This window comes from Vidua chalybeata, chromosome 3 (genome assembly GCF_026979565.1).
Source record: "Vidua chalybeata isolate OUT-0048 chromosome 3, bVidCha1 merged haplotype, whole genome shotgun sequence".
NCBI classification, from domain to species: Eukaryota; Metazoa; Chordata; class Aves; order Passeriformes; family Viduidae; genus Vidua; species Vidua chalybeata.
Window position 1 is genome coordinate 95,683,326 of NC_071532.1, and position 25,352 is coordinate 95,708,677.

The 25,352-nt window shown below is 43.4% G+C and overlaps 4 protein-coding genes across 4 annotated transcripts; 1 reads left to right on the forward strand and 3 right to left on the reverse strand.

Annotated features, from left to right (window-relative positions):
• Nucleotides 1–228: 228 nt before the first annotated feature.
• On the reverse strand, nt 229–5,926 carry ADI1 (acireductone dioxygenase 1). The gene is made up of 4 exons (XM_053937003.1): nt 5,402–5,926; nt 5,045–5,164; nt 3,325–3,504; nt 229–1,661 (listed from the first exon to the last, which is right to left on the reverse strand). The coding sequence occupies exons 1-4, from the start codon at nt 5,519–5,521 to the stop codon at nt 1,530–1,532; spliced, it is 552 nt and encodes a 183-aa protein (XP_053792978.1). The 5' UTR covers nt 5,522–5,926; the 3' UTR covers nt 229–1,529.
• Nucleotides 5,927–7,776: 1,850 nt separating this feature from the next.
• Nucleotides 7,777–15,051, reverse strand: RNASEH1 (ribonuclease H1). Its single transcript, XM_053937001.1, has 8 exons — nt 14,884–15,051; nt 14,684–14,814; nt 14,027–14,230; nt 13,388–13,487; nt 13,042–13,096; nt 11,906–11,990; nt 10,308–10,432; nt 7,777–8,234 (listed from the first exon to the last, which is right to left on the reverse strand). Exons 1-8 carry the CDS (start codon nt 14,991–14,993, stop codon nt 8,148–8,150), a joined length of 897 nt encoding a protein of 298 aa, XP_053792976.1. The 5' UTR covers nt 14,994–15,051; the 3' UTR covers nt 7,777–8,147.
• An 80-nt stretch (nt 15,052–15,131) lies between these two features.
• LOC128785232 (translation initiation factor IF-2-like) lies at nt 15,132–18,940 on the reverse strand. The gene is made up of 3 exons (XM_053937532.1): nt 18,446–18,940; nt 17,808–18,295; nt 15,132–15,609 (listed from the first exon to the last, which is right to left on the reverse strand). Exons 1-3 carry the CDS (start codon nt 18,938–18,940, stop codon nt 15,204–15,206), a joined length of 1,389 nt encoding a protein of 462 aa, XP_053793507.1. The 3' UTR covers nt 15,132–15,203.
• Nucleotides 18,303–25,330, forward strand: RPS7 (ribosomal protein S7). Its single transcript, XM_053937002.1, has 7 exons — nt 18,303–18,394; nt 18,932–19,013; nt 19,314–19,385; nt 20,991–21,134; nt 22,710–22,774; nt 24,425–24,575; nt 25,215–25,330. Exons 2-7 carry the CDS (start codon nt 18,939–18,941, stop codon nt 25,290–25,292), a joined length of 585 nt encoding a protein of 194 aa, XP_053792977.1. The 5' UTR covers nt 18,303–18,394; nt 18,932–18,938; the 3' UTR covers nt 25,293–25,330.
• Nucleotides 25,331–25,352: the final 22 nt, after the last annotated feature.

Below are 25,352 nucleotides of genomic sequence, written 5' to 3' on the forward strand. Positions count from 1 at the left end.
AAGGTATTTACTGAAAACCAGCCTAGTGTGCCTAAGCCTACTCTTCTCCCTCTCACAGCTCCAGAAACTGAGGCACAGTGAGTCATTTGTCCCATGTTACAGAACAAATCAATGCCAGCACAAGGAATAAAAGCTGATTAATAATTACAGTAACACTGCTGTTCAATGGGTCCTAAATGTCAGCACGAAGAATAAAAAAACCCAAACCAATAAAAAAATCAACATACCTAGATCAAAGTAATTTTATTAATAACTTACAAGAACAAATTTGCTACATTTTACTGAGAAAACCACAGCTTTATGTACCAGGGTAGAACTTGGAAAGCTGCATACTAAAATGCCGATTATGCAAATTCATCTTATGAACATTTTTAGACAAGAATGAAGGAGGGTTTCTTTTCTTTAATTAAAACCAGAATCCTACATAGTTCATTAGCATGGATTCTGAGCAAAATGAATATTAATGTAGCCCACCTCTCACAATTTTACCTGCCAGAAATACCAAGGAAAAAAAGGTTAGAAAATGGATTCCTGCGCAACTGTAAATGCAAGTAGCTAATGCCATTGCAAGGCTGCTGGCATCTTTGAAAGGTCACAGAGATCAGGAAAACATTTTTGAGCAGAAAAAGGCAAATAATACTGCCACCTTTAAAAAGGCACAAAAGAAGATCTGGGGAACTGCAGGCTGCTCAGCCCCACTTCAGTCCCCAGGAATGTTACAGAATAAGCCATTATGGAAGGTGTTCCAGGCACAAGAAATACCAGGTGATGGGGAGCAAACAGTCAATGCCAATTCACCAAGAGCACATTCTGCTTGATGCTGACTGCCAGGGGCAATGGCTCTGTAGCAGAGGGGACACCATAGGTGCCATTCACCTTGACTCCAGCAAGGTTTTCACTAGTGTGTCCCACAGCAGCCTTGTAGCCTGACTGAGGACACAAACTACTGGATAGATAAAGAACCTCAGGTCCATTGGGCTCAAAAGTGTCTGTGGTTCAAACTTAACTAACTATCAGGTGGTTACAAGTAACATCCCTGTTTACCAGAACTAGGGCAAAACAGAAGGGAGCCTAGCCAAGGGCACTGGTCTCTGCAGCCTGGAGAAGAGAAGGCTCAGAGGAGACCCAACTACTAGAGCAGGGACTGTGAAGGAAACAGAGCCAGACTCTCCTCAGACATGCAGTGAAAGGGCAATAGACAACTGCAAACTGCAACCAGGGAGTTGGCCATGAAGAGCAAATGCTTGGCCATGGGAGAAGCTAAGTGCTGGAGCCAGCACCCAGAGAGGCTGTGGGACCTCTACCACCAGAGGTTTCCAAACTGCAGGGTCTTGAGCAACTTGGTCTAACTTTAAAACTGGCACAGTAATTCACAGGGTTGGACTAAATGACCTCCAAATGACCTTTCAATCTAAATTTTTCTATGATTCTGTGATTCCAATTTCTTATGTAAATACAAGTTTAATCAGTGAAAAGCAACAAGGCACATTTATCCTGACGGGGCTTTGGGATGTTCCACCTGTCAGGTCTCAGACACCATTATGTTCTTCTTCAGCCAAAAACTTCATGTACTGTTTCCGAGCAGGAAAATCATCAGCCGGCCTGTTGTACGCAGTCCAGACGGGTTCTCCAACAAACAGCCTCATTGCCTTCACGTAGTTCTGCCAAAGAACAAGAAGTGACAAATCATTTAAGAGCTCCTTTTGGAGGATCTTCATTCCAAATTTAAGGTTTCACTTGCGCTTCGGCAGAAATTTTTGAAACTATTTCATGACGGACTGAAAGCTTCACACATTCCAGAAGATTATAGCACTATACTGCTATTCCTGCTCTCAGCACCTGCAGTGGAAGACTCAGGCACCTATGCAGTGATACACTGTGTCATGATCAGTGCCTTCAGTTCAGGCAGAAGCAGTACTTCTCTCCATTTCAAAGAAACCAAAATCATCCTGTCTTATGCAAACCTTTGCACTGGATCCACAATACTCAGCAGTGCAGCATTTAAATCCTATTTCCTTACTTAAACAGCAGCAACCCAAGTACCCAAGATGTTTACATAATGCTTTTGGGGAACACCAGAAGCGACACAGCCACAAAAACTGAATGGGAAGTGCATGAACTACCCAAAAAAATACAGCTTACAGGAAGTGAAAAGTCTCCAGATTCCAAAAGGAAAAGCAACAGCCTCTAACACCAGCTAACCAAAAGTATGCCTGACACAAGGTACAACTGTGGCAGCAGAAAATGGGATTTTACATCCTGCAGAAGTATGGGGTTATGGGGAACTCTCCTCTTCTGTCCACTATACTATAGATTTAGACCCTACCTGTTCTATAAAACATAGATAGATGATTATCTTACATCCAGTTCAGCAATGGTAAGAATAAAGTTAGGTACCAAAAGAACTTAGCTGCAAAATGCCAGGGTCTAGAAGCACCTAAGGATTTTTCTTTGAAGATGGCTCTTCTGGACTAAAGCTCCTGAAGTGAACAAACACTTAAGACCTTCTTGGAGACTCAACCATAACCTCTAACATTTTGTCTATGTAAAGAAAAAGCCTGAGAATAGTAAATATTCACTGTGATCTCAAGATGCAGATGGGAAAAGTTGTGTTTTTCACCATAGCAGCAGCTCCATTTTTCACATGTATAAACACTGCTATCTGGACAGCTGATTCAAAACAAAACCATTCCCTTCACCAGAGATGCAACTTCACAGGAGACAGCATGTTTCCCCATTTTGCAGGGGTAATGCTGATGTTATAAACACATCTGTAAAAGCCCACAAGAAGAGAAACACAGACCAGGACTGTAAGTGCCAATCTCAGACTCCCACTGACAAAAGTATCTTTCCAAAGGTCACCACCTGTGAAGCCAGCATGCAGCTTAGCATACAGTAGTTGCAAGTAGTGGCTCCTTGTTTCCCCAAAGGTGAGTTTCACGCTTGTGAAAAATGTCACTGCTGGACACAGACATGCTCTTCTATCCCCACAAAAATACACAACAAGGCAATACAGAATGACCCATCTACATCATCCACCTCAACCAACAGCTGGGACAATTGTGAGAGGAACAGCCCAAGGCTGAATATGCCAAAGATATCATGTGGCAATGACTTACAGTTACAGCTGAATAGGAGAAGCTGAATTTGTGACCTGGAGATGAAAGCTTCAGATGCTGTGAATCATTTATTATTTTTCATTCTCCTCCTTCATATTTAATATGTTTTACTAATGAACTGCAAGTCTCAGGGCATGTAGTTATAATGTGATATATATTCACATGGATTTGTCATCAAAATTTACAGTAATCTACAACAACATACGTTCTCATCCAGTGTAAATCGGTGATATATGCCAGCAGGGAGGGTGATCATGTCTCCTTTTTCCATGGAAATCCGAATCCATTTGTCATCCTTGTCTCGAACATCAAAATAGCCAGATCCCTCCAAGATGTAGCGAATTTCATCATCGAGGTGTAAATGTTCTTCATAAAATGTTTTTATCTAGGAATAGCAAATATTTTGGAAAACTACTGAACATGGGAAAGCTGCAAAGAAATCTGGTAGAAACACAGAGAAGCTGAGAAAGGCTTTCAAAGGGTAACTGTGTTTTAACTAACAGAGGAGACCAACATGGGAAAGATAGCCAAGCCAGCCAGCCAGCCCGTCTCCGGACATATCTAAGCAGGCTTCTACATTTCCTTTGGAGGGCAGGAACTCCTCTGACAAGAAGGAGCTCTAGCTGTACGTAACCATTCTCTGAATAACAGTAATGCTTACAAGCCATCTGAAAGAGAGATGGGTAAAACTTCCCACTGCAGGATTTGGTCCTTGCGCTTGCTCAGTTCAATCATTTTGTGCTTTTTTCCCCCCCAACACACAGCACCAAAACAAAGCCACAGACTATCCCCCCTCTTTTACACTTATGTAGAGCTGAATTAGCTGCACAGGGTACTACCACTGCCTGTGAAAATGCAGTTACTGCCAAACACGGCCCATCTACAGCAATCTGATGTAAACAGTGTGTCATGCCTGCCTACACACAGACCCAGCTCCAGGCTCTCTTGTCCAAGACAGTGGCAGCAACATTCTCTTTTTTCTGGAATGGCAAATTCTTTGTACATTCACAGAATACAAAACACATTTTAAAATTCAATTAACAGAGACCTGAGAGGTTTAGTGCACAGTGAGCAGTGCAGTGCCAGGTACCATCACCAGCTGCTCAGGTCTGAATGATGTTTAGCCACACTTCTGCAGATGTCCTTGAGCCAGAAGTGATCCAGCACAGCAGGATGAGCAAAAGTCCCTATGTCTTGTAAAGAATGGCCCATCTTTCTGTCAGATAGATCCTATCTAGGCCACCTTCCTAATGAGTTACTACCTAATTCACCTTCTCACCAAAACAAAACCACTAGAACACAATGGGCTTAAAACAAACTGGTAAATGGAAATTTAATAAAAATATGAAAGTGTCATTGGGTTGCTGTTTTCAAGTCAGAGCAGCAAGCCAGCAGCACTTGGAGGTTAGGATGAGAAAGCTCCTTCTAGGAGGCTCATCTGAACAGTGTTGAGCTGCTATGAAATTGTCAAGATATGAGCTCCCCAAGGTAAAAAAATCTACTTGTACAAAGAATGTATCCCTCCAATTCCATGTAGTTAACACTCACTTAAAAAAGAGGCATTATGCAAGCAGCCATTTGGATGTCAAAGACTTCAAAGCCCAGGCCCAGCTGGCAGCTACTTGCCTTCATCTCAGAGAGGCTCTCTGAGAACAGGTCAGCATTGGCAGAACTCTGCTGGTAGGAATCTTAGTTATGAAATGACAGTGATGGAAATGATCCTCAAAACCTTTGAGGGCAATCTACAGAAGCAAAAGACCTCTACTATCTTTAAAATTATATCAAAGGTTCTTTCTTAATGTTCAGGACTTCGGTACAGGATGTATTTGAGATGTGGAAGCCTCATCCCCATGTCGCGCTGGGCTGTGCAGGTGTCACACGCCGGCCAGTGCGGAAACCCGCACTGAGAGTCAAGTTTCGCGTACCTTTTCCTCATAATTTGGAAGCTTGTCTTTGTGTATGGTCACTATATCCATCCAAGAATAATTTTCTGCTCTCCGAATCTCCTTCAAGCATGGATCAGTCTCATAGTTATCAGCATCCAACTAAAAGCATAGGCAGAGAGAAAAAAAAAAAAGCATTCGGACGCCATTGCTAAAGGCGGAACTCAGGGCACTCGTGGGAATCCCGAGGTGCCGGTGCGGCTCGGCCGCTGCACGGGGAGCTGCCACAAGGACACGGGGCTCCTGCACCCGGCCCCCGGCCCGGCCCGGCGCTCCCCGCGCGGCTCAGCCCGGCCCCGCGGCTCCCCGCCGTACCCTGCGGTACCACCCCCGCCGTACCCTGCGGTACACCACGCCGAGGCGGCGCAGCTGCTCCAGGCTGACGGCGCGGTTGGGCCGCTGCCGGTGCGGAGCCCGCTGGTCCTCCTGGGACTCGTCCATGTACCAGGCCTCCACCATCCCGCCGCCACAGTGTCCGCGGGGCCGGGCTGCCAGCGCGTCCCGCCCCGCCGGGGCTCCAGGGCCCGGCAGCGAGCGGGACGGGCCCGCCCCGCGGCAGAGCGTTACGGGGGCGCCATAGGCCGCTCCAAACACGCTGAACAGGGTGCGGTGCGGGGCTTTCGTTTGAGGGAACAGCTTCAGGCTGAGAGCCGAAAGTCCTCGAGAGACAGGCCGGGCTTCGGGGCTTCTCACCGCAGCGCCTCAGGGTAACCCGAGTGAACGGCCATGGTGTTTGCATCGTGTCGGCCCTCGCTGTAATGCTCTGACGGAACTTAACTGGTACATCTCAAGCTTAAAGGCTGGCATTGCAACCCCACAATATGAAAAAAAAAAAAAAAAAAAAAAATTAGGCAAAAAATAAAGTGGTAAGACATGCCTGTGCAAATAACTTGTGTTGTCTCCATCCATGAAGAGGCATCCTCAGCGTTCTCCCCGAGCTGGAGTAAGCAAAACACCCTGGGGTGTGTCCCCTCCAGCCTCCACACTTCTGTTGCCTACCTGATCCTATAGGGCAAATAAACCAACAGCCAGCTAAGCACAATATAAGAATGGCCAGACAACTGAAACAAACCCTCCTTCGATTTTTTCTTTGTAAAAAGAGTTTCTAACTTACCATGGTGTCTCAAGCACTACTATCAATTCTCATAAAAAGGTACCAGATCCATTTAATGTATAATATAATATATTTATGTTTAAGCACTACTGGTTATCAAACAGACACTCTAGAAGCTGTGCTAAGGCACATGGAGGACATGTACGTGTTTTGGGACAGCCAGCACTGAATATCATGGCTGCTAAATGCCAATATTCTCCTAAAGCTGCAGTTCTCTGATAAGATTCCTTTGACATCCACCATCCTCTGCAGGCCCTCAAGCCCCTTTTAAGTCCTTTTGAGAAGTACCATTTGTTTTCCATCCTTTAATCAGCCTTAATCCTGTAGCCATCCTCTTGGCTTTCTTCTGTCCTGAATTTCCAGAATAAGAATAAACATTCATATGAAATTGATATGTCCTATTAGATTTTCTATTATAATCTACCTATTGGACTCAGGTAGTCAAGTGGCCTAAATTCAGTATTACACAGTTGTTATGATTTACCCACCACAATCTTACAGGTTTTCCAAAGCTCCTGCTTAAATAAAAAAAACAAAAAAAAACCAAAACTGATTTCCATACAGTAAATAGGATTTACTCGTTTAGCATAATATGTAAGATAGGCAAGTTACTAGAAATCTGATTGGGGTGATCGGTCTTTTCTTTGCAGCCAAACTTCTAAAGTAAATAGATAGTTGTGTGCATACATACAAAGAAGCGGAGGGGGCCCAATCAGTGCTCTCTTTTACCCCTAGATGAGCTTCAATGTGCAGTTTTGGATGAGAGAAAAAAATAAAAATCTTCACTGACCTATTAACTACTGGATAGCCAGTTTCCTCCTTTAGCCATGTGATTAAATATGCAAAACCTCACACTTTGCCTCGGGAAAGATATTATAATGCATGAGAACTATTAAGTAACAAATTTCTTCAGTTCTAACCTTCTGTATCGAAATTAACAAATACCAAAACATTTCAGTGACTCCTAACTTAAACTCTACTATTCAGTGGTACAGAAGTACCATATAGAGAAGTTGACACAGACAATAAACCTGCTTGCTTTTCCTGTACACTTGCATAGAAAATAAACCCATGTTGATTACTGGTAATTACTCTCCAATTCAAGTGCACATTAGCCATTCCATTAATCTCATAATTGACTGGAAAAAATGAAGTCAAATATTTGAGATCTGGAAGGTATGGAGAAGCTTATCTTCTGGTCCCATTTCAGATGAAATGCCAATTACTACCTTTAGGACAACACTGAAGAGGAACTAACGATGCTAACAATAACCAGTATGCATTTAAAAAAACTACTTAATGGAAACAGGAAGCCAGAGATGAAGAGCTTGGACATTAATCACATAGAGAGAACAGTAAAAATTCACTGTTTTCTTGTAACCTGGCTTTTTCTTTGCTCATGCTACCCTGACAGAAGAAAGCTACTGGTGCTGCAGCTGGCACTGTAGGTCAGTGTTACAAGCCCATCTGTGGAGCAGTTATTGCCAGTACCAGAATGCCAGAGAACACCAATGAAATCTGTGTTAGGTGACCTCCTACCAAATCAACCAACCCCAAAGTCTGCCCCACCTATTTTGGGCTGCAATAAATACCTCTGCACAAAAAAAAAAAAATTTATTTCACTAAGAAGAAAATACAGAACACTTTGACTTAAAATTACTTCTTCAGAAGCCTGTCATTAAGGTGAGTTCGTAAGTACACGAGACAGATAAAAACACTGACCGCAGCCCTTCCAATAGATGGAGAAAAAGCAAATACTCAGTATCATCAACTAAATATTCTCAATTGTAAAACAAATGCAATAGAAGAAAATGTGGAGTTTTCCTTCCCAGAAGTTGGTTTATATTTAGTGCTTCAGGCCAGAAAGAAGTACAGCTCAAAGTTCAACTCCAAAACAATTACAGCAGTTCAAGTTGTTGCTGTCATATTAGGCCCTTTCCTCTCAGTGCAACAGTCTCTAGTCCCAGGCCATCAGCACTTTTCTTTACAAGCTCCTTCTCTTGCTAGTCTATCAGCTTCTTCATTTCCTTGGAAGCCAGCATGACCAGGAACATGCATCTGTCAGGACAAAATATAGGAGCATTAGATATGGAAGCAAGTAGATACATGAAATTTGATAAAGCAGTGCTCTGTCATTGATAGTACAGGAGCACCTCCTCAGAGGTCTTCACCTAATACTTAGCCCTTAGGTTTTCTTCCCAGAGATTTTCATTGTCTCTCTTCTTCTAGAGAAACTCTTGCCAAACTGTGACTATAATCTTTATGGGAATTAGTGAAAAGCATAAGGACCAACCAATCTATCCCTTAAGAAATGCAGACAACAGCTCCAATTCAAAATTCCCACCTTCCAGCATTCAGTGGTTAAACTGAGTTGATCTTTCCCTAAAAGCTAAAGTCCTCTATTCCACTAAAAGCCTTGGTAGTTACAGCACTCACTTAGGATACATACATAGGATAATAAAAGATCCTTTCAATTTTCAGATGTCTTAATTGTCCATCCATCAATCAGTAACTGAAAAAAAGCTTTATACCCTAAGCCCATCCTTGTCAGAACTAAGGGTGGAGTAGGAAGGTGAGGAAGAAAATCAAGCTTGCTATTTGACAAGATCTGAGAGGGGATAAGCATGAAGTGGGTGTGAAGTGACGTTAGGCAAGGTTTTGGCACCCCATGGGGGGCTGTAGATGTGGATTCTGTGAAAAGACATAAGCAGTGCCCCTACATGAGAGAGAGCCAGATCCAGACAGCTCCAAAAGGGACTCACAGTTTGACACAGCTAAGCTCATCAGCAAAGCTGATGGCTCTTCTGTGATAACATGTTTAAGAAATGGTAAAAATGCTGCACAACAGCCAGAGAAAAGAGTGAGAATATGTGAAAGGAACAGTTCTGCAGACACCAAGGTCAGTGCTGAAGGAGAAGGTGCTCCAAGCACCTGAGCAGAGATTCCCCTGCAGCCTGTGGTGCAGACCATGGTCAGTCAGCCTGTCTCCCTTACAGCCCAGGAGGGCCACAGTGGAGCAGAGATGTGCCTGCAGCCCATGGAGGACTCTGTATACATACACTCCTCCTGAAACAAAATTCATCCCACCTTTTCTAAGAGATTCAGGTTTAAGAAGTGTGCACAAAGGAGTACCTTTTAGTTATGTAAAATATTCCCAAGAACAGCTGAATTTAGTTGGTCTTGAAATTTTTACGCTTTCTCCTCAACAGAATATAGGAGTAGCTATAGAAAATCTAATCAGCCTGTAAACTGCAGCCACCAACTCTGTAACACAGAGCAACGTGAATACCTGCAATAAATTCCCATTAAAAAATTGCACATTAAATATCTACATGGTCCTGTTTTCTCCAGAGTAAAGACAGAAGCTGAGTAAACATGTCATTAGCAGCTGCAAATTCAACTGTACACATATTTTCTCAAATCAGTGGTCTTATACCATAATTAGGCTAAAATTTAAGAGGCAAAGGAATATATTTCCTTGAAGTGTTAAGCACTGATATTAGAGGTTACAGAAAAATATATTTTACCAGAAATACCTGTATAGAAGTTGGTTTACTTCTTTACTGGAGAGCAAAACCATTAAAAAATTGTTATTTTAAAGACCTTCTCGTACCAATTTTGCTTAGAAGAAATACAGTTAAGGCACAGAAAACTAGTTAGTTTATTTGGGGTTACACACACTTAGTTCTCCCATTTTAAAGACACTCATGTGATTGAGTTACTCCAACAAATCAACATCCTAAAGAGTTCTGAAAAGCAAATACAGAAATTCAGCTATGACACAAAAACTAGTTATATTCTAAGGTTAGATGTCCAGGAAATACAGTAGAAATTGCATCTACTAACAGCAAACAAACTAAAAATAATTATTGCAGGCATTTTCTAAGCAGTAATAAGAGGCAGGAAACAAATATAAATATTCATTTAAATAAATGAAATACTGGTTCTAATAATCTAGGTTATGTTGCTAATTTGCTTTAAATACAACAAACAGCTCCTCTGTATTTGCAGTTAATTACTTAAGGATGTACAATACTGTGTTCTACAAAAGTCTTAGTTATAATCACACTTTTAAGTTTCTACCAGAAACATGTTTAAAATGTCATTAAGAATAAGAAACAAAGAACTTACCCACTGAATTTCTATGTCTTTTGCTAGATTATCAAGTCTTTCAAAATCTTCTTTATTTATTACACTTCCTCCTGAACTTGTTCTCCAGCCATTTGTTTTCCAGTTGTCAACCCAGCTCGTAATACCTGTGCAAAGGGAGTATCACCATAAGAATTCTATTAAAGAAGCCAGCAAGGATCAAGATGGAGCCAACAGCCTTTTAACAAGACATTATCTCTGTACAAAGTCTCAGGCAAAAACAATGGAGACAAAAGATAATTCTTGCTTGGTTCTGTGATTCTGTCTTTCAGGATTGATTATTACCTGAATTACCCAATCATTAAATTAAATATCTGTTTTTCCAAATAGATATTTAATTTAAAAAGACTACCATCTTATATACGCATTGTACACAAAGTATCTCAAACTTCAATAAACTGAAGCTAAGGATTTGCTTGATGATACAGTAAGCAAAGCCTACTGCTCACCAAGGAGTTTTCTATACTACTCCTTACGTAAGGATTTTTTTTTTTTAATATCTTTGCTGGTATGGACAATGTAAGACATCCTTACTGCTTTCATGACCTGAACCAAATAGGAAATCTCCAATCTTGCATGCAAAATCTCCTAAAAACCGAATTACATCCATTTGTACTTAACTACAAGCCTCCTTCTTTGGCATTTTTAAATAATAACACCTAGACACATCTACAAAATACCTTTGGTTAAACAAGAACGGCACTTACACCTCAGTGACCCAAAATGCAAAATGAAACTGCAAGCGGAACCAAAGAGACTAAGACAAAAAGAGCAACATTTAATTTTCAACCATGAGCTGCACTAAGGTTTTGTTTAATGTTATTTCAAAAAACCCACAAAATCAAATCTCCAAAGTGATCTGGAAACAAGCAAACATGTACTGCCTTTGTAAAACTGAGAAAAAAAACCAAAAAATAACTAACCAACCAAACAAAAAAAAAAAAAACAAAAAACTTATGCAGTTCCAGATTAACACAGGAACAAAATCTGAAGATCTTGAGGAAACAGGAAGTTTATTTTTCCGAAGTTAAGTCTTACTGGCTGCTTCATATAGTATTAATGGAGAATAAAATTAGGTTTTCCAGGTCTTTTAATGCATACTCTGAGCACATATCTCTGGCTAGTCTTCCAGTGTAGCTTAAAAGCTTGGAAGCAAGAGAACTGTAATGTACTTCACAGGTGTGTGTGTGTTAAAGACAGCCTCTCCAATATATGCAAAACAACAAATACCCTACAGGTTACCACATCAACTTCCAAGTAATTTCCTGAGTACAGCCTTAACAACCTACACATGAATGACATTTTTTCTAGATTTTGTGTCACACTGAACACCTCAAGACACAAATCCTGGTGTTACTTCTGTCAGCATCTACTATAACAGACACTTTGATTCTATTTCATGCAGTTAGCAGGCAATGTCTGATACTTTGAAGTTTTCCACCAAGCAGTCATACATGGTAAGTTATGCATTGTCTTCCTTACATTCCTCTCTCCAGGACTCAGAATGTTCTGTGGGTCTTATGTAATGAAAAAGCATGCAGTGTCTTAAAGGATCAGGAAAATTAAAATTATTAACTTACCATTAATAGTAAACTTGCTATCAGTGTAGATTATTAACTTCTTGATGTTTTGACTTTTGGCTTGCTCTATTGCTTTGCAGGCTGCCTTAAGAACATTTCAAAACAACCACAATTCAGAAAGGATTTTGACCACATGGAATTAAAATACCAACGAAGTACCTGATGCTAACACAGAACTACATATATTACTGTAAACTCTCCACCAATGGTTATCAACATGTTTTAGTGTAGAGGATCCCAAAAATGTGTATTGCAGATGACACCTTTATGATTCAGGCAAAGAGGCAGACATTTTAAGTTTCAATAGCAAACAAAACCTTGTAACATTCTGATGTTCACCACTGTGCTGAAGGAGTAGCTCTGTGACACATTTTGTAACTATCAAAACCGCTATCAACACCAAGGCACTTTCTCCAAAAGTTTGAGGAGGAAGAATTCATATCAGTTCCAACAGTCTGGATGCCTTAACAGGTTGGGGGGTGGTTTTGGTGCTCTGAAATAATATACAAAGAGAAGTGGCTGGATGTGGATGTAGAACTGAAAAGCTCTTGTAACAAATCTTACCACTGGCACACCAACATCACCTCTAAAATGAACTTTGTAGTTTTTAAGCAGATCAATTGCCCATTTCAGTTCATCTCCAAATGTGGAGTGTGGGACACAGCAATACCATAATTAAGAGGAGATGAAAAGAGAAGACTAAATCTGCTGTTCTCAACAGAAGTTAGTCAGGAGCCTAGAACTGTTTTTTATATTTATCTGAATATTATGGTACTTTGATCCTGCCATCACGAGAAGCTGACTCTCAACCAATACTCAGCAGTCCTCACTTTAAGGTCTGAAGCACACACATTAAAAACACAGAGTAGAGTTGAGAGTAAGACTTTCTAATGTAAGGCTGTTTAAATAGCTGTGCTTGGTGACATCTGAAAATGCTCAAGGTGAATTACCTAGTTCAAAGCCAATAAAGACCAATAAAACTTGAAGATAACTATTTGTTTGAAGTCATAACTCTGAATATTTTGCATACTTCTCTTAGAGCTCCATACTAGTTTCAGGAAACCAGAGTTGAAAAAGGCATGAAAGGGCAGCTGCAGTCCAACATGGAGAAGCATTTCAGGACATTTGCTACTTACATGGATTTCTGCTCTTTGATTAGTCTGCCGTCCAGGAAGTCTTTCACTAGTATTTCTGTGTCCAAAGAACAAACAGTAGATTAGTTATCCCAAGTATTCAGAATAATGTATAATGGCTACACATTAAAAAAAATAAAAACAAGAATATTAATTCCAGTTGACTTTTCCCAGAGAGGCTGCTTTCTCTGCTCCCCTCAATATCTCCTGACTCAGTTTCACAACACTGTCATTATGAGTCTCAACAACAGAGTTTCATATTTAAAAGGAGGTTGGTATTGTAAATCACATAAAAACCAAACAGAATATATTAATTACTTAAAAAAAAAAAATCCATTGAGTTACTTACAAAGGGTGGCCTGGTCCCCAGTAGACACCTATTCCAGCACATGCCCTGCTACGTCCATTACTAGTGCAACAACCATCTGTATAAACAACTGCAAAGTCACCTACAAAAAATTATCAAAATCAGCACTTCTTCAAAAACACTATTTAAGATAAAAGAAATGTTTGCCAGTATATTAATCCCCAAAACTTCCCTCCTCAGAGAGCCCTTCCAAAAGGTAACTACAGAAGCCATGTGAATGAGCAGTGCAAAACACAAGTCCCACTACAGCTTGACACCCTCACTGCTGCCAAGCCAGTCAGCCTCAAGAACTTCTGCCCCAACTCCCACACTTTTCACTGTAGTTCATGTCTTCTTCAAAACTTCAAAGCTACATCTAATCTGTAGCCCAGACACACATAAAATCACATCTATAACAATATGATTAAGCTATATATTCATACCAGTTAAAACCAATCAAAATTACACTGAAGGACAATGTGAACAAATAAATGATGGTTCATGTTTTCATTTCAAAAGGAAATAATAAGCCTAATGCTGCCATATACAAACCTCCCTAAAAGTTTTCTGATAGTTACATTTGTTGCTTGTCACAGAGAATAAACAGATGAAAATAATTCAAGGAATGATCAAAGACCTCACCCATATATGAAAACTTATCTTCACTGACTCTTGGTATTGAGCACACTGACTGTACTTCATCATGTTTTACACGCTTTGCAATCTGCTCTTCATTGGCAGACTGTTCATATGGCCTTTTACATGTACTGCAACACGTGGTATTTAATTCTGGTTCCTCTCTCTTGCTACCATTTTCTTGTGTTACAGCTGGAGATCCAAATGAATCTTCAAAAAAAAAAAAAAGTTAGGAAGTTGAGCAAAATCAAATTTTATTTGAAACGACTGCTTCTAAAGACAACAGTTCTTAGTAAGTTAGTCCGTTATCTGACACCCCCCCACCACCAAACTATTATCGAAAAGAAATAGAATACACCAGCCACTCTTCATCCTAAGTCAAACCGAAGAGGAAATAGACATGCAAGGGCCCTTACACCTTAACATAGATACGGACCAAGCAACGCTCTCCAAACACCCACAGAAACACTTTCACTGCACCGGCACATCCATCGCCGTGTCCGGAGGCCATCGCCACAGCATTGGCCAGTGACGAGGAATGAACGGGGCTGGTGCCCGCGTTTCGGCAGCAGTCGCAGCGCTGGCAGAGCCGCCTGCCCCGCGTCCCCGGCGGGACGCCCGCCCTCCTCCCCCTCCTCCCTGCCGGGCGGCGGGACGCGCTACCTGCCGCCTCAGGCTGCTGCTGCTGCGGCCCCGGGAGGCCGGCGCGCACGAACGTCCAGGCGTCCTTCTCGGTGGCGAACTTCTTGAAGCTAGCGGAGGGGAACTTGTTCACCTGCTCCTGGCACTCCGCCCTGCAACAGAGCGGGCAGCGGTGAGGCCGGGCCGGGCGGGCTCCCCGCTCCACCAGGGCCCTCGCTCACCAGGTGCGGTAGACGCCGGCCCGCCGGCCCTTGCGCACCGCGTAGAACATGGAGCCGCCCCTGGGGACCAAGCAGGAGTGGCTGAGCACGGCCACGAGCCAGCGCAGCATCCCGCGGCCCCGCCGCCATCCGCGCCCACCCCGGCACCCCTGCGCCTGCGCGGCCGCCGCGCTCACGGCAGCACCGGGCCCTCCTACGGGCCGCCAGAGAGGCCAAAGTACCAGAAAATGCCGCAGCGCAGGGTTTTGCGTGGCTTGGCTTTTTTGTTTGGTTGGTTTTGTTCCCTCCCCCCGCCAATAATGCTATTTTTAAAACCTAAATCAGCTGTTGTTTTGGGGGTGGGGCATGAGGTGTATGAGGTCGCAGCGGCTTTGCACAAGCCACCTCGTTCTGGAAGCCCCATTAGCTAAAAGGCAAAGAAGACGTCTCAGGTGTGCTGACGTGTTTAGCACGCCCGAAAGGCTGGAGCTGAACAAGGTCGTTAAGCTGGTTCTCATCCTGCTGTCCAGGCTCCAGCTGCGTGTGTTCCAGCTGAGCCCTGCGCCCAGGAGGCCTCTGAAGTGAGGAGAAGCACCTTCACGGAATCGCAGGGTCGTTACTGTTGGGAGGGACCTCTGGACATCATCTGCCATGGCAGGGTCGGCTGGTGCAGGTGACACAGGAACATGTCCTGGTGGGTTTTGATTGTCTCTAGAGAGGCAAGTTCCACGATCTCCCCGGGCAGCTCTGTAAAAAAAGTTCTTTGTCATGTTGAGGTGAAACTTCTCATGTTTTAGTTTATGGTGACTACTCCTCGTCCTGTCACTAAGCACCACCAAAAAGAGTCTGGCACCCTCCTCTTAGCACCTGGACTGCCATTACTGGGAGACCAAAGCTGGGAGCTGGGTGTGTGCCAAATTCAGTACCTCAGCTTCTGACAAGATCAAAGTAGCAAAGATGGGGGCACTGGTGTGGCCACCTCCAGAAACAGCCCAAGGTATCCAAGCTGCTGTTGTACTTCCCTCATAGCTCTAGTACAGATACCTGTGACAAAGATGACCACATGGTGCCAGAGCTGCAGTGTTGTGTTCAAGAATGCAAAACAGTGGCATTAATTTTGCCTTCTGTAACAAAACCAACAAATGGGCTCAACATTATGCATAATTACTATGAGTATTAATTTGATAACATTTCTCTTAAAAAAACCCAAACCCGAAGAGCTTATGTATTTGACAGGCCTTGGTAGAACTGAGAAACAACTTGGTCAGGGTTGTATGAAAATATAATTATTGCATTTTCCTTACTTCTTCCAACATATTCATGAGACTTCATATACTCATAGCATCCTATTGCTGCTGGGATACTTTTGCTACACATCTGACTAATTTTTTCTTTCCACTTCTTCATCATGCCCATTCTGAGACTGCATGGCATAAGAACCTTCTTAATTACATTACATTAATTACATTACTTTGTAGTGACATAACTTCTTTTAAAGATCACAGTGGTTCTTAAAAACCTGTCATGTATTTTGAGTACCAGGTATTATTGGGTACCAGGCACATTGATCACTCTACATCCTTCTCCTAATATAAACTCAGTGTCCAAAAGGAAACATCTCTCTTCACCTTTTTTTCTCATTGCTATTATGCAGCATCCTGCTCTGTTCAGCACTCACAGCATGGAGACGGGAAGGTGCAGATAGTCTCATCTTTATTCATTAATGCTCTGAACAGTCATGTTTTGATCCATACACACATCACCTGTTCTTTCTCCCTCTCATGAGTGGCTTCTCAGTATAAACTGAGTTCTTACTACTGGACTGATACACAATTCCTTGTTATCTTTCTTTTTGGTACTCAGGTCCTGATCACTGTTGTTTAGCCAAACCATATCTCTGTAAATACTAATCCTGGCCATCGGTATGAGCTGAGCAGTTTTTCCCAGTCATTGAATTAATGCTAGGGAAAAAGAGTGACTTGGGAGAAAAATGGGCACTGACCAATCTGTTTTTCTGACTATCATAAATTTAGTGAAAATTATCATAAATTTAGTGAAATGTTAGAAAACATGATGAGCTGCATTTTGCAGATGCTAAGGTTGTTTAATCTGGGATGTTGGTGTCTTTGTCAGTTTTTTGTTTACAAAAGCTTATTACTCCAATGCATTACACTTACTGCATTGTGTAAAGCAACAAACTACACACAGCATTACATGGTAATAGCAAATTGTTTGTACAAGCTTAAGCTAGCTGCTCTTGGGGTAATCCAGGGAATCTAAGCACAGAACCAGTGTTCTGAACCCCATTCCTGGGTCTAACATCCCTGGACAGTATGTGCAGAGAGTTGCACACCTGCCTCCAAGTGGGATCTACCCTTGAGCAAGAAACCTAAATCAGCCAACAGGGAAGTATCAAGATGGGGATTTTTTGTCAAGGCAAGGTTTTAGCTCTACTTCAGATAGATATACAGCCAGGCACTTCTTTTGAAATTAAAAAGTACAGCTCGTTCTATTTATCAATGTGCAAGTGTTATTTGTTAGATTATAACACAGTATATAATAAAGAGTGCTTCCACTGATGACAGAGTATGTTGAGCCCAGAACGCTCATCTTGAGTTAGTAGTACCTGAACACAGCTGAAGACTCATGCATTATTTCTAGTCTAGTGACAGTCTGGTAACTGTGATCACTGTGACACTGTCTTAGCGGAAGCAACCGAGAGGTCATGAGAGGCAAACAAAAACCAAAGCCAGGCTGCCCTGTGCTGGCAGGCGATTGCCCACACTCCCGGCTTGCCGGCTTGCTCCCTGGCATGGGTTTGGCCGTGGCTCTCAGCACAACGCCTCGCTGCAGGCCGGGGGTGACTGTGCCAGCCCTGCTCCATCACGTCTCTTCCGCCTTCAAAGGGATGAACATCAGGGTGAACTCCCACACCGCTGAATTACCGTGGAATGGTGCAACGGAGAGGGCGGGGGAAAACACCATCCACTCTCCCACTGCTGTTCGAGCGGTGGCTGCTGCCGTCCTGACAGCCCTGGCGGGAGAGAGGGAGAGGGAGCTCCGCGGCGCAGGCAGAGCCGCGCAAACCGAGCGCACCGCGGTGCCAATGCCGACATTCTAGCGGCTCTTCACAGGAGCGGCATTTCGACACCAGAAGCCGAGAGTTCTGCCTGAGAGATGCGGCGGGGGCGGCCCACGGCGAAGGCTCGGCGTAAGAGCTGGAGGCAGAGCCGAGTAGAGGAGGCTTTCCCTCCGTCTCCTTGCCCCCTGCCGCACGAAGCGCAAGAGGCTGAGGCGGGACGGGAGGGCAGCCCCACGGCACTGCGCATGTGCCAGCCCGCGCCCCCCGCGCCAGGATCCTAAATGTCCGCCGGGGCTTCGCTGCGGCGGATTCGCGGTGCGTTCGCAGCGCTCGCCTGCCCTTCTTCCGGCTCTGGCTTCACCCGGGGTGGGCGGGGCCAGCGCCTTCCCGGGCCGCGATCTGTGCTGCTCTCGCGAGAGCTCCCCCTTTTCCCGGCTGGCGCGGAGCGAGGTGGGTGCCCGGGCCGGGGCCGCCGTTTCCCCGCCGCGGCCGCCGCGATACGGGACCGGGCGGGGAGCGAGGCCCTCCGCGGCACCGCGGCGTGGGGATGCGCCCGATTACCGCCCGCCCGGGGCCCGATGGCCGCCGAGGTGCCCGGGGCCGGGGGTAGCAGTCGGCGGGGTCTCCCTCCTCTCTCGGCCGGCGGCGCCCTGCGGGAGGAGGGGCCGGGGTCGGGAGCAGGGCCCAGGAATGCCGTTCGCCCGTCGGGCGGCTCGTGGGGCTCTGTGCGTGCTGGTGCCGCTTCCCTGGGCTCCCGGGGCCTTGCAGCGGGCCCGAGGTGAGCAGGCCCCGCGCTCCCTGGGACGCTTTTCCTGTGGCCTGGTAGTCACCCTCTGGTGCGACGTGCTGGGGCTGGCCCGGCCCGTGGGGCGTTCTCTGGCTTAGTTTTGGAGCGTGTGGCTGCGCAGCCGGATTGCAGAGTCCTGGCTGTGTTTGGAACAGGTGACACGTGCTTGGTGACAGCCGAAGTGTTCTTTTGCGTTGCAGAAAGGCCATGTTCAGCTCTAGCGCCAAGATTGTGAAGCCTAATGGCGAGAAGCCAGATGAGTTCGAGTCTGGTATATCCCAGGTACGTGGCTTTTCCTTGTTCTCTTCGGTAACTCACTTCAAGTTACAGACATAGTTGTCCAGACCCTAAACCATGAGATTGATCTTGTCAACGTGTTCTTTTTCCTAGTTTTACTTGGGAACTGAGTCAGCCTCTGTTTCCATCAGTTAAACTTGTTGGATGTTGGTGTGTCTTACAGGAAGTTAAGTCTTCGATATTGACTGTCGTTAAAAGTCTGTACTTGCTCTTTGGCACTGTAGACACAATGTGTTCTCATGAACTGAAGTGTATGTAAAGGATTCCACAACTTCGCTTTTATAGGCTCTGCTGGAGTTGGAAATGAACTCCGACTTAAAGGCTCAGCTGCGGGAGTTGAACATCACAGCAGCTAAGGTAGGCTGGACCTTCTCCTCTTAAGAGCTGGGTGGTGACTTGTTCTGTGTATGTTTACTTTTTGTGGATGTTAATGTACTAGGTGAATTGTGTGTTCAGCCCTTATGGTCTGTGATAGTTCTGTTAGGTGCTGTTGTAGCTTATCTTCTGGTATTTGCTGCTAGCACACAGGATTCCGTAATAGTGTTTTTTTTAGTTTTTTTTAGTCTGAAAAGTCACTGTAAAAGCTCAAATAGCAATTTAGTATGTTAAATAAAAGTGTTTAAAAACGATGATTCTACTTTATGTCTCTGTAGACTGGGTTTGGGGCGTGAAACTGGCTTTCTGCATGTAGATACTGGCTGGAAATGTAGGTGTTACAGAAACTTAGTCAGAAACATAAACTGCAATACTCTTCGTAAAAACCAAAATTTTTGTGAGTCTCTTATGTAGGTGGTATGTGGATTAAGGCAATAGACTGACTTGATCATGTAGCTTAGCTTGCTTGTACCTTTCTAGTTTTAGAACATGCAGGCAGCTGAAACATCAAGAAAGAGAAAAATAAGAAGGTAGTTAGTGGAAAGGAAGAAAGAAAGTTAGAAAGAAAGTGTTAGAATTTGTCAGTCTGGGAGACTGGATGGCAGCAACGAAGCAGGTCACTGCAATCAGAAACTTTATTGGGCTGCCTTTGTTTTTTGCCCAGGCTTACCAGTACAGACACAGGGGTCTGACTGCTTAGAGTTGAGTTAAAGAATCTGGGAATGCAGAAAGCAGCTTGGTGTATGAGCTGAAAGGCCTTTGGAAGAAACCACATCTCTTTGGAAGTACAGCAGTGCCAGCTGTGCATAGTGAAATGCTTTCAGAAAAGTCTTTATTGTTTACTTAGCTGCTTGATTTTATTTGTGAGAAATCTCCCATGGGCATCTGAGTTGGCTCATATGAGAAGGTAGCTGGTGAAGAACAATCCATCCTTCCATTCTGTTGGAGAATGAGGCTGTCTCTGCAGCTGGTTTCATGGGAGAAGTGCCTTGTAAGCCTATGCAAACTTTGGGTTTGGTCTGGAGAGACAAACCAGGGGAGAAGTAACCTGTCCTAGTGTATTGTAATCCTGTTGGTATTTGGAGAGAGGACAAATGTTTTGATTGAGTAGTGATGCAGGCCTAAGCAAGTGGCTGACAGAAGGTGATTTCCATGAAGCAGTAGATTAAAAGTAAGAGATTTGTTCCCCTAAACTTTGTCTGGAGTCTGCATTAGAGGCAAGTAATTTTTGAAACTTTGTATCAGCACAACTGCAGATGTGATGGTAAACATTCAGTGTCCTTATAGTTCTAGCACCTGGGTCTCATCTTGCAGAAGCAATGGGCTTTGGTCTTCAGAGGATGTGATTCTGAAAGGGGTGGTGGGATTTATTGCCCAATCACTCCTCCACAGCAAAACAAGTACTCTGATAAAAGTGTTTTTGTTCAGTGCTTTGTCTGTAGAGCATTAAGGCAGGTACTGCTCTCTGCACTCTCTGCCCCACAGAATCAAAAGCAAGACTATCAGTACCTGTGCTCAGGATTCATGGTCAAACCAAATATTACTTCTCAACCCCCAGCTAATGATTACTTTGTACTTCTGTTCCAGGAAATTGAAGTAGGTGGTGGCAGAAAAGCCATCATTATCTTTGTACCAGTTCCTCAGCTGAAATCCTTCCAGAAGATTCAGGTGCGGCTAGTTCGGGAGCTGGAGAAGAAATTTAGTGGAAAACATGTGGTGTTCATTGCTCAGGTAAAAAAGCCCTTAGAATTACACAAATGTTGATTTGAAGGGATATCTGGAGGTGATCTAGTCTAGGTTCACACATGTTCCAGTGTTGCATTACCCATTCAAGGTAACAGTGATAGTAATTCATTGTACCAGCAGGAAATGTAATGAGTGTCTGGTGGATGTTAGCTAAAATGTTTTCAGCTGACAGCAGTGGAAATTTCTGCCAGTGGAAGATGTCAAGTTGTTTCATGGAGGATATAACTTGTTCTGGCCACTCTTACTCCTTCAGAAGTTTGACACACAAAGCTTAAAACAAAAGGGAGCAGATATTAATAGGAACTTTGCTACACTTAGACAATCTAGGCATTTAAAATTTAAGTTATTAGGAAAGGAGGGAAAAAAAAATATGTAAGTTCTAAGTATATGGCAGGAGCTAAGGTGAAAAGGTGTTGGAGGGATCTCTGGGTGGTACTTAAGGGTTGGACAAGCTAGGGATCTGTCTATACAGGTGACAATTTGTTAAACTGAAGCTAGCTGAAAATTTTTAATGCAATTTTCAGAGCCAGAACACCTTACCCTGAATCTTTATATGGCCAAGAAGATTAATGAAGTGCTTCTGGTTCACTTCACCTAAAGGTTGTTGACCCAGAGGGTGGTTGGGCACTGGAACTGGACCCCCTGGGAAGTGGTCAGAGCACTAGCCTGGCAGAGTGCTGCAAGGTGTTTCTGCAATATTTTCTGGCACATGGGTGCAGGGCCAGGAGGTGGACTTGATGGTCTTTGTTGGTCTCTTCCAACTCAGCATACTCAGTGATTTTTTTAAGATTCTGTGATTGTGTAATCCTGTGAGAATTCCTTATCAATTCAGTTATCTGTATTTTAGAAGGGAACATGTGATTTTGAGTATGACATGACCCAGTGTGGATAATGGTAACCCCATAATGAATACAATCATGGAGAAGCTGTGATATGATGGTAGAAAATACTACAGGTGGCTAAAACTGCATCTAGAATCTTTTTTAAAACGTCTACACTTGCAGTAGGAAAGTAGAAAATAAGTTTTACTGACCTAACATTTAGATCCTAATTTTGGAAGAGGTTATATGTAAGCCAGGGTTTGATCTGGATTGTGCAATAGATCTTACTATTAAAACTAGCATTTCGATCTCAGATGTCACCTAGCTGTCTGTGGAACTGAGCTCACTATTCTGGTTTGTACCAGAGGCTCAGTCTAACAGAAGTTTGAAATTCCCTGGGATTTCTGTTCCCAAAGGAGTGTGTTCACAGTGCTGATGAGACAAGTAAACTACTGTGGTTGTATTCCTGGAGAGAGGGGATGAAGTACAAATCTTCTATTTCAGTGCACTGAATACAGGAGTAGTAATTGAGAAATATAGCAGTACAGCACTTCACCTTCTGCAGGCAACTCTAGTTCTCTAGTTTCTAATGCTGATGTAACTTTAGGCATACTTAAGTCTACCTTTTTGGCTTTTCATGCTTTGGTTACTCTGTCAGGGGAAAAGGTGCATGTTTCTGAGTTCATTGTAACCACCAGATACTGAGAAATGCCTTTTTGTTCTTCTCTTGACTTAACAGAGAAGGATTCTGCCCAAGCCAACAAGAAAAAGCCGCACAAAAAACAAGCAAAAGCGTCCGAGGAGGTTAGTAAATTACACTGATTCAGTATGACAGCCTTCTTTTGTACCTGGTAGTTTAGTCAAGTAATGGTTAGTTGAGTTTTTGAGAAGTCATTCAAGTGATTGAGTGGTCTTGTCCTTTCTCCTACTGCTTGAAATACTGCTCTGTATCTGCTAAAGTGTTCAGTAGAATGGTCACTTTGGGCACTGTGTTGCATTTCTTAGCACTTGATTTGTATTTCCTGCTACAGATGTAGCAAATTTTTAGCTAGCAGTGCTGGCTTAAGGAGCCCCAACCTGCTGTCTCTGTTACCACAGTGTGCTGACAAGAACTATTTTTTTTTAAGTTGTAGGAAGAGCCTCTTCCACATCTCATGTTAGACTGTGTGCAGAAGTCAAGGCTGGCACACTGAAGGGGATGCAATGAGGGAGAGAATGGCTGAGGAGGGGTGTAGGTACGAGTTCTAGTCCCTCTGGATATGAATTTGATAGCAATAGTATAGTAATGTGTGTTAAATGGCCTCCCTGCTCTCATCTAGTCACTGGATTGCTAGACATGCAACACTGCTACATCTCCGTGGATGTCAGTGCGTCATCTATATGTTGCTATATCATTGTGTAAGTCCGTGTCTTAAAGGTTTGTCCTGTTTATGACATGTGGCATGTCTTGTAGCTTCTTCCTGCCTCCCCAGTATTATACCTGTGTCATGTGTTACTGTATTTTGCAGTCTTCAGGCATGGATTTTAAAAGTACTCCTCTAGCTGCAGTCCTGCCTTTGGAAGACTCTGCCTGTGTTCTTTTAAAACTAGCACTGCACAGTGGTTAGAGAAGTTGGCATTTGTGTCTGAGTAGCACGCTGCGACTTTCTGCATGAGGAAAGGCAGGTGTGCAGGACTGCCCCTGTCTCAGCCTGAGATGAGATCAGGTTGCTGTGTTGTAGATGTCTGTCTGCCTTAGCTATGCCAGTCTGGGCAGGTGTGAAGTGCTGCTGTAGACACAGGTGTTACAGTGATACTGCCCTGAAACTGTGGGTCAGGATGCTGCAGATCAGAAGACTTACTAATCTCTAGACTCATGTAAAATAACCTGGGCTGCCTTTTCTCTTGTTGGCTCACTTCTGGACAGTTCAGGAGCACACATGTAGATTTCAAGCAGTCTTCTAAGCATGGACTCAATTGGCCAGCTAGTCTTTTTCTGTATTACATTGATCTTCTAAGCTTCTTAGGTTTAGGCAGACGAAGAAACCAGTGTTTCCAAAACTGTGTCTCCCATGAATGTACTCTATGCAGCTGAGGATACTTATGCACTTAAACTTTTCCAGTCAGTGTCTCTGCAAGAGCTGCAGATGGAGCAGTTTGGTTTTGATTTAAATATTTATTAAATGTGTAGAAATAGAAGAATGTTTCAAGGCTCTTGCCACAAATTAACATGTGCTCTAAAGGGTCAGAAACCTGGCTACTTTTCCTTGTGCAGTCATTAAGTTTCTGCACTCTGTAGAATTTAGCTTTTCTTTTTGCATGCCCTGTGATAGTGCTGTATTGTCACACTGTGGCATAAAAGAGATAAAACACCTCTGAATTTTCAGCCAAAGCATGCTATGGAAGATTTAAACCTTGTCAAACTGGAAAATACTCAAGAGGATGTGTTTTAACGATATAAATGTGGCATTTCAGCCGTACGCTTACTGCAGTGCACGATGCTATTCTTGAGGACCTGGTCTTCCCAAGTGAAATCGTGGGCAAGAGAATCCGTGTAAAACTGGACGGCAGCAGGCTTATAAAAGTCCATCTGGACAAAGCACAACAGAACAATGTTGAACACAAGGTAAGTAAAAAAACTTTTCTCATGCAGGTGGGGGTGACATTCTGACATCCCCAAGAGACTGCTTAGGGATACAGCAAAAGACTTGTCTTTTGGCTTGTGGAGATGCTTTGGTTTGTATTTGGAGTAGGGTACTGAAAGAGAGGCAAGACAGTTTTGAACTAAAGCTCTAGTTCAATTTGCCAAAGCCCCTGGTTTATAAAGTAGCTATATTGGTTCCCTCATGGGACCAGACAATGTTTTATTGTTTTTTTTTTTTTTTTTTTTGTATGTATAGGGGTTGGTTGGTTTGGTTTGTGTTTTTGCTGTTTTTCAAGTGAAGCATTTAGTTTTGTCCTTAAACAGATGTGCTCAGTAAAGCCTGCACTTTGCTTGTTTTTTTTTTTCTGGTGGGGTGAAATGCAAGTATTGTGTTTGGGCCTGCTTAGCTCTCAGGGTCTCACATTGTTGAAAATCAGAGAGAGCCCAAATACTCTAGAGGAAATGTATCTTTTGTGTAAATCCTCAACTACCTTAATCTAGAAGAAAGTAATTGGCCTTGGAGTGAAGATACACTGGCAAATAGTATAATACCTTAAGTATGTTAACTTATAGTTACTTGTTTACACAGCATGTATAAGCAAGATTTATTTGTCTTCACAGGTGGAAACATTTTCTGGTGTGTACAAGAAGCTCACAGGCAAAGATGTGGTGTTTGAATTTCCAGAATTCCAGCTGTAAAATGCAAAAAATGGCTGAATAAACAACTATTCATATAACAGAGTAATTTCATTTAAACTT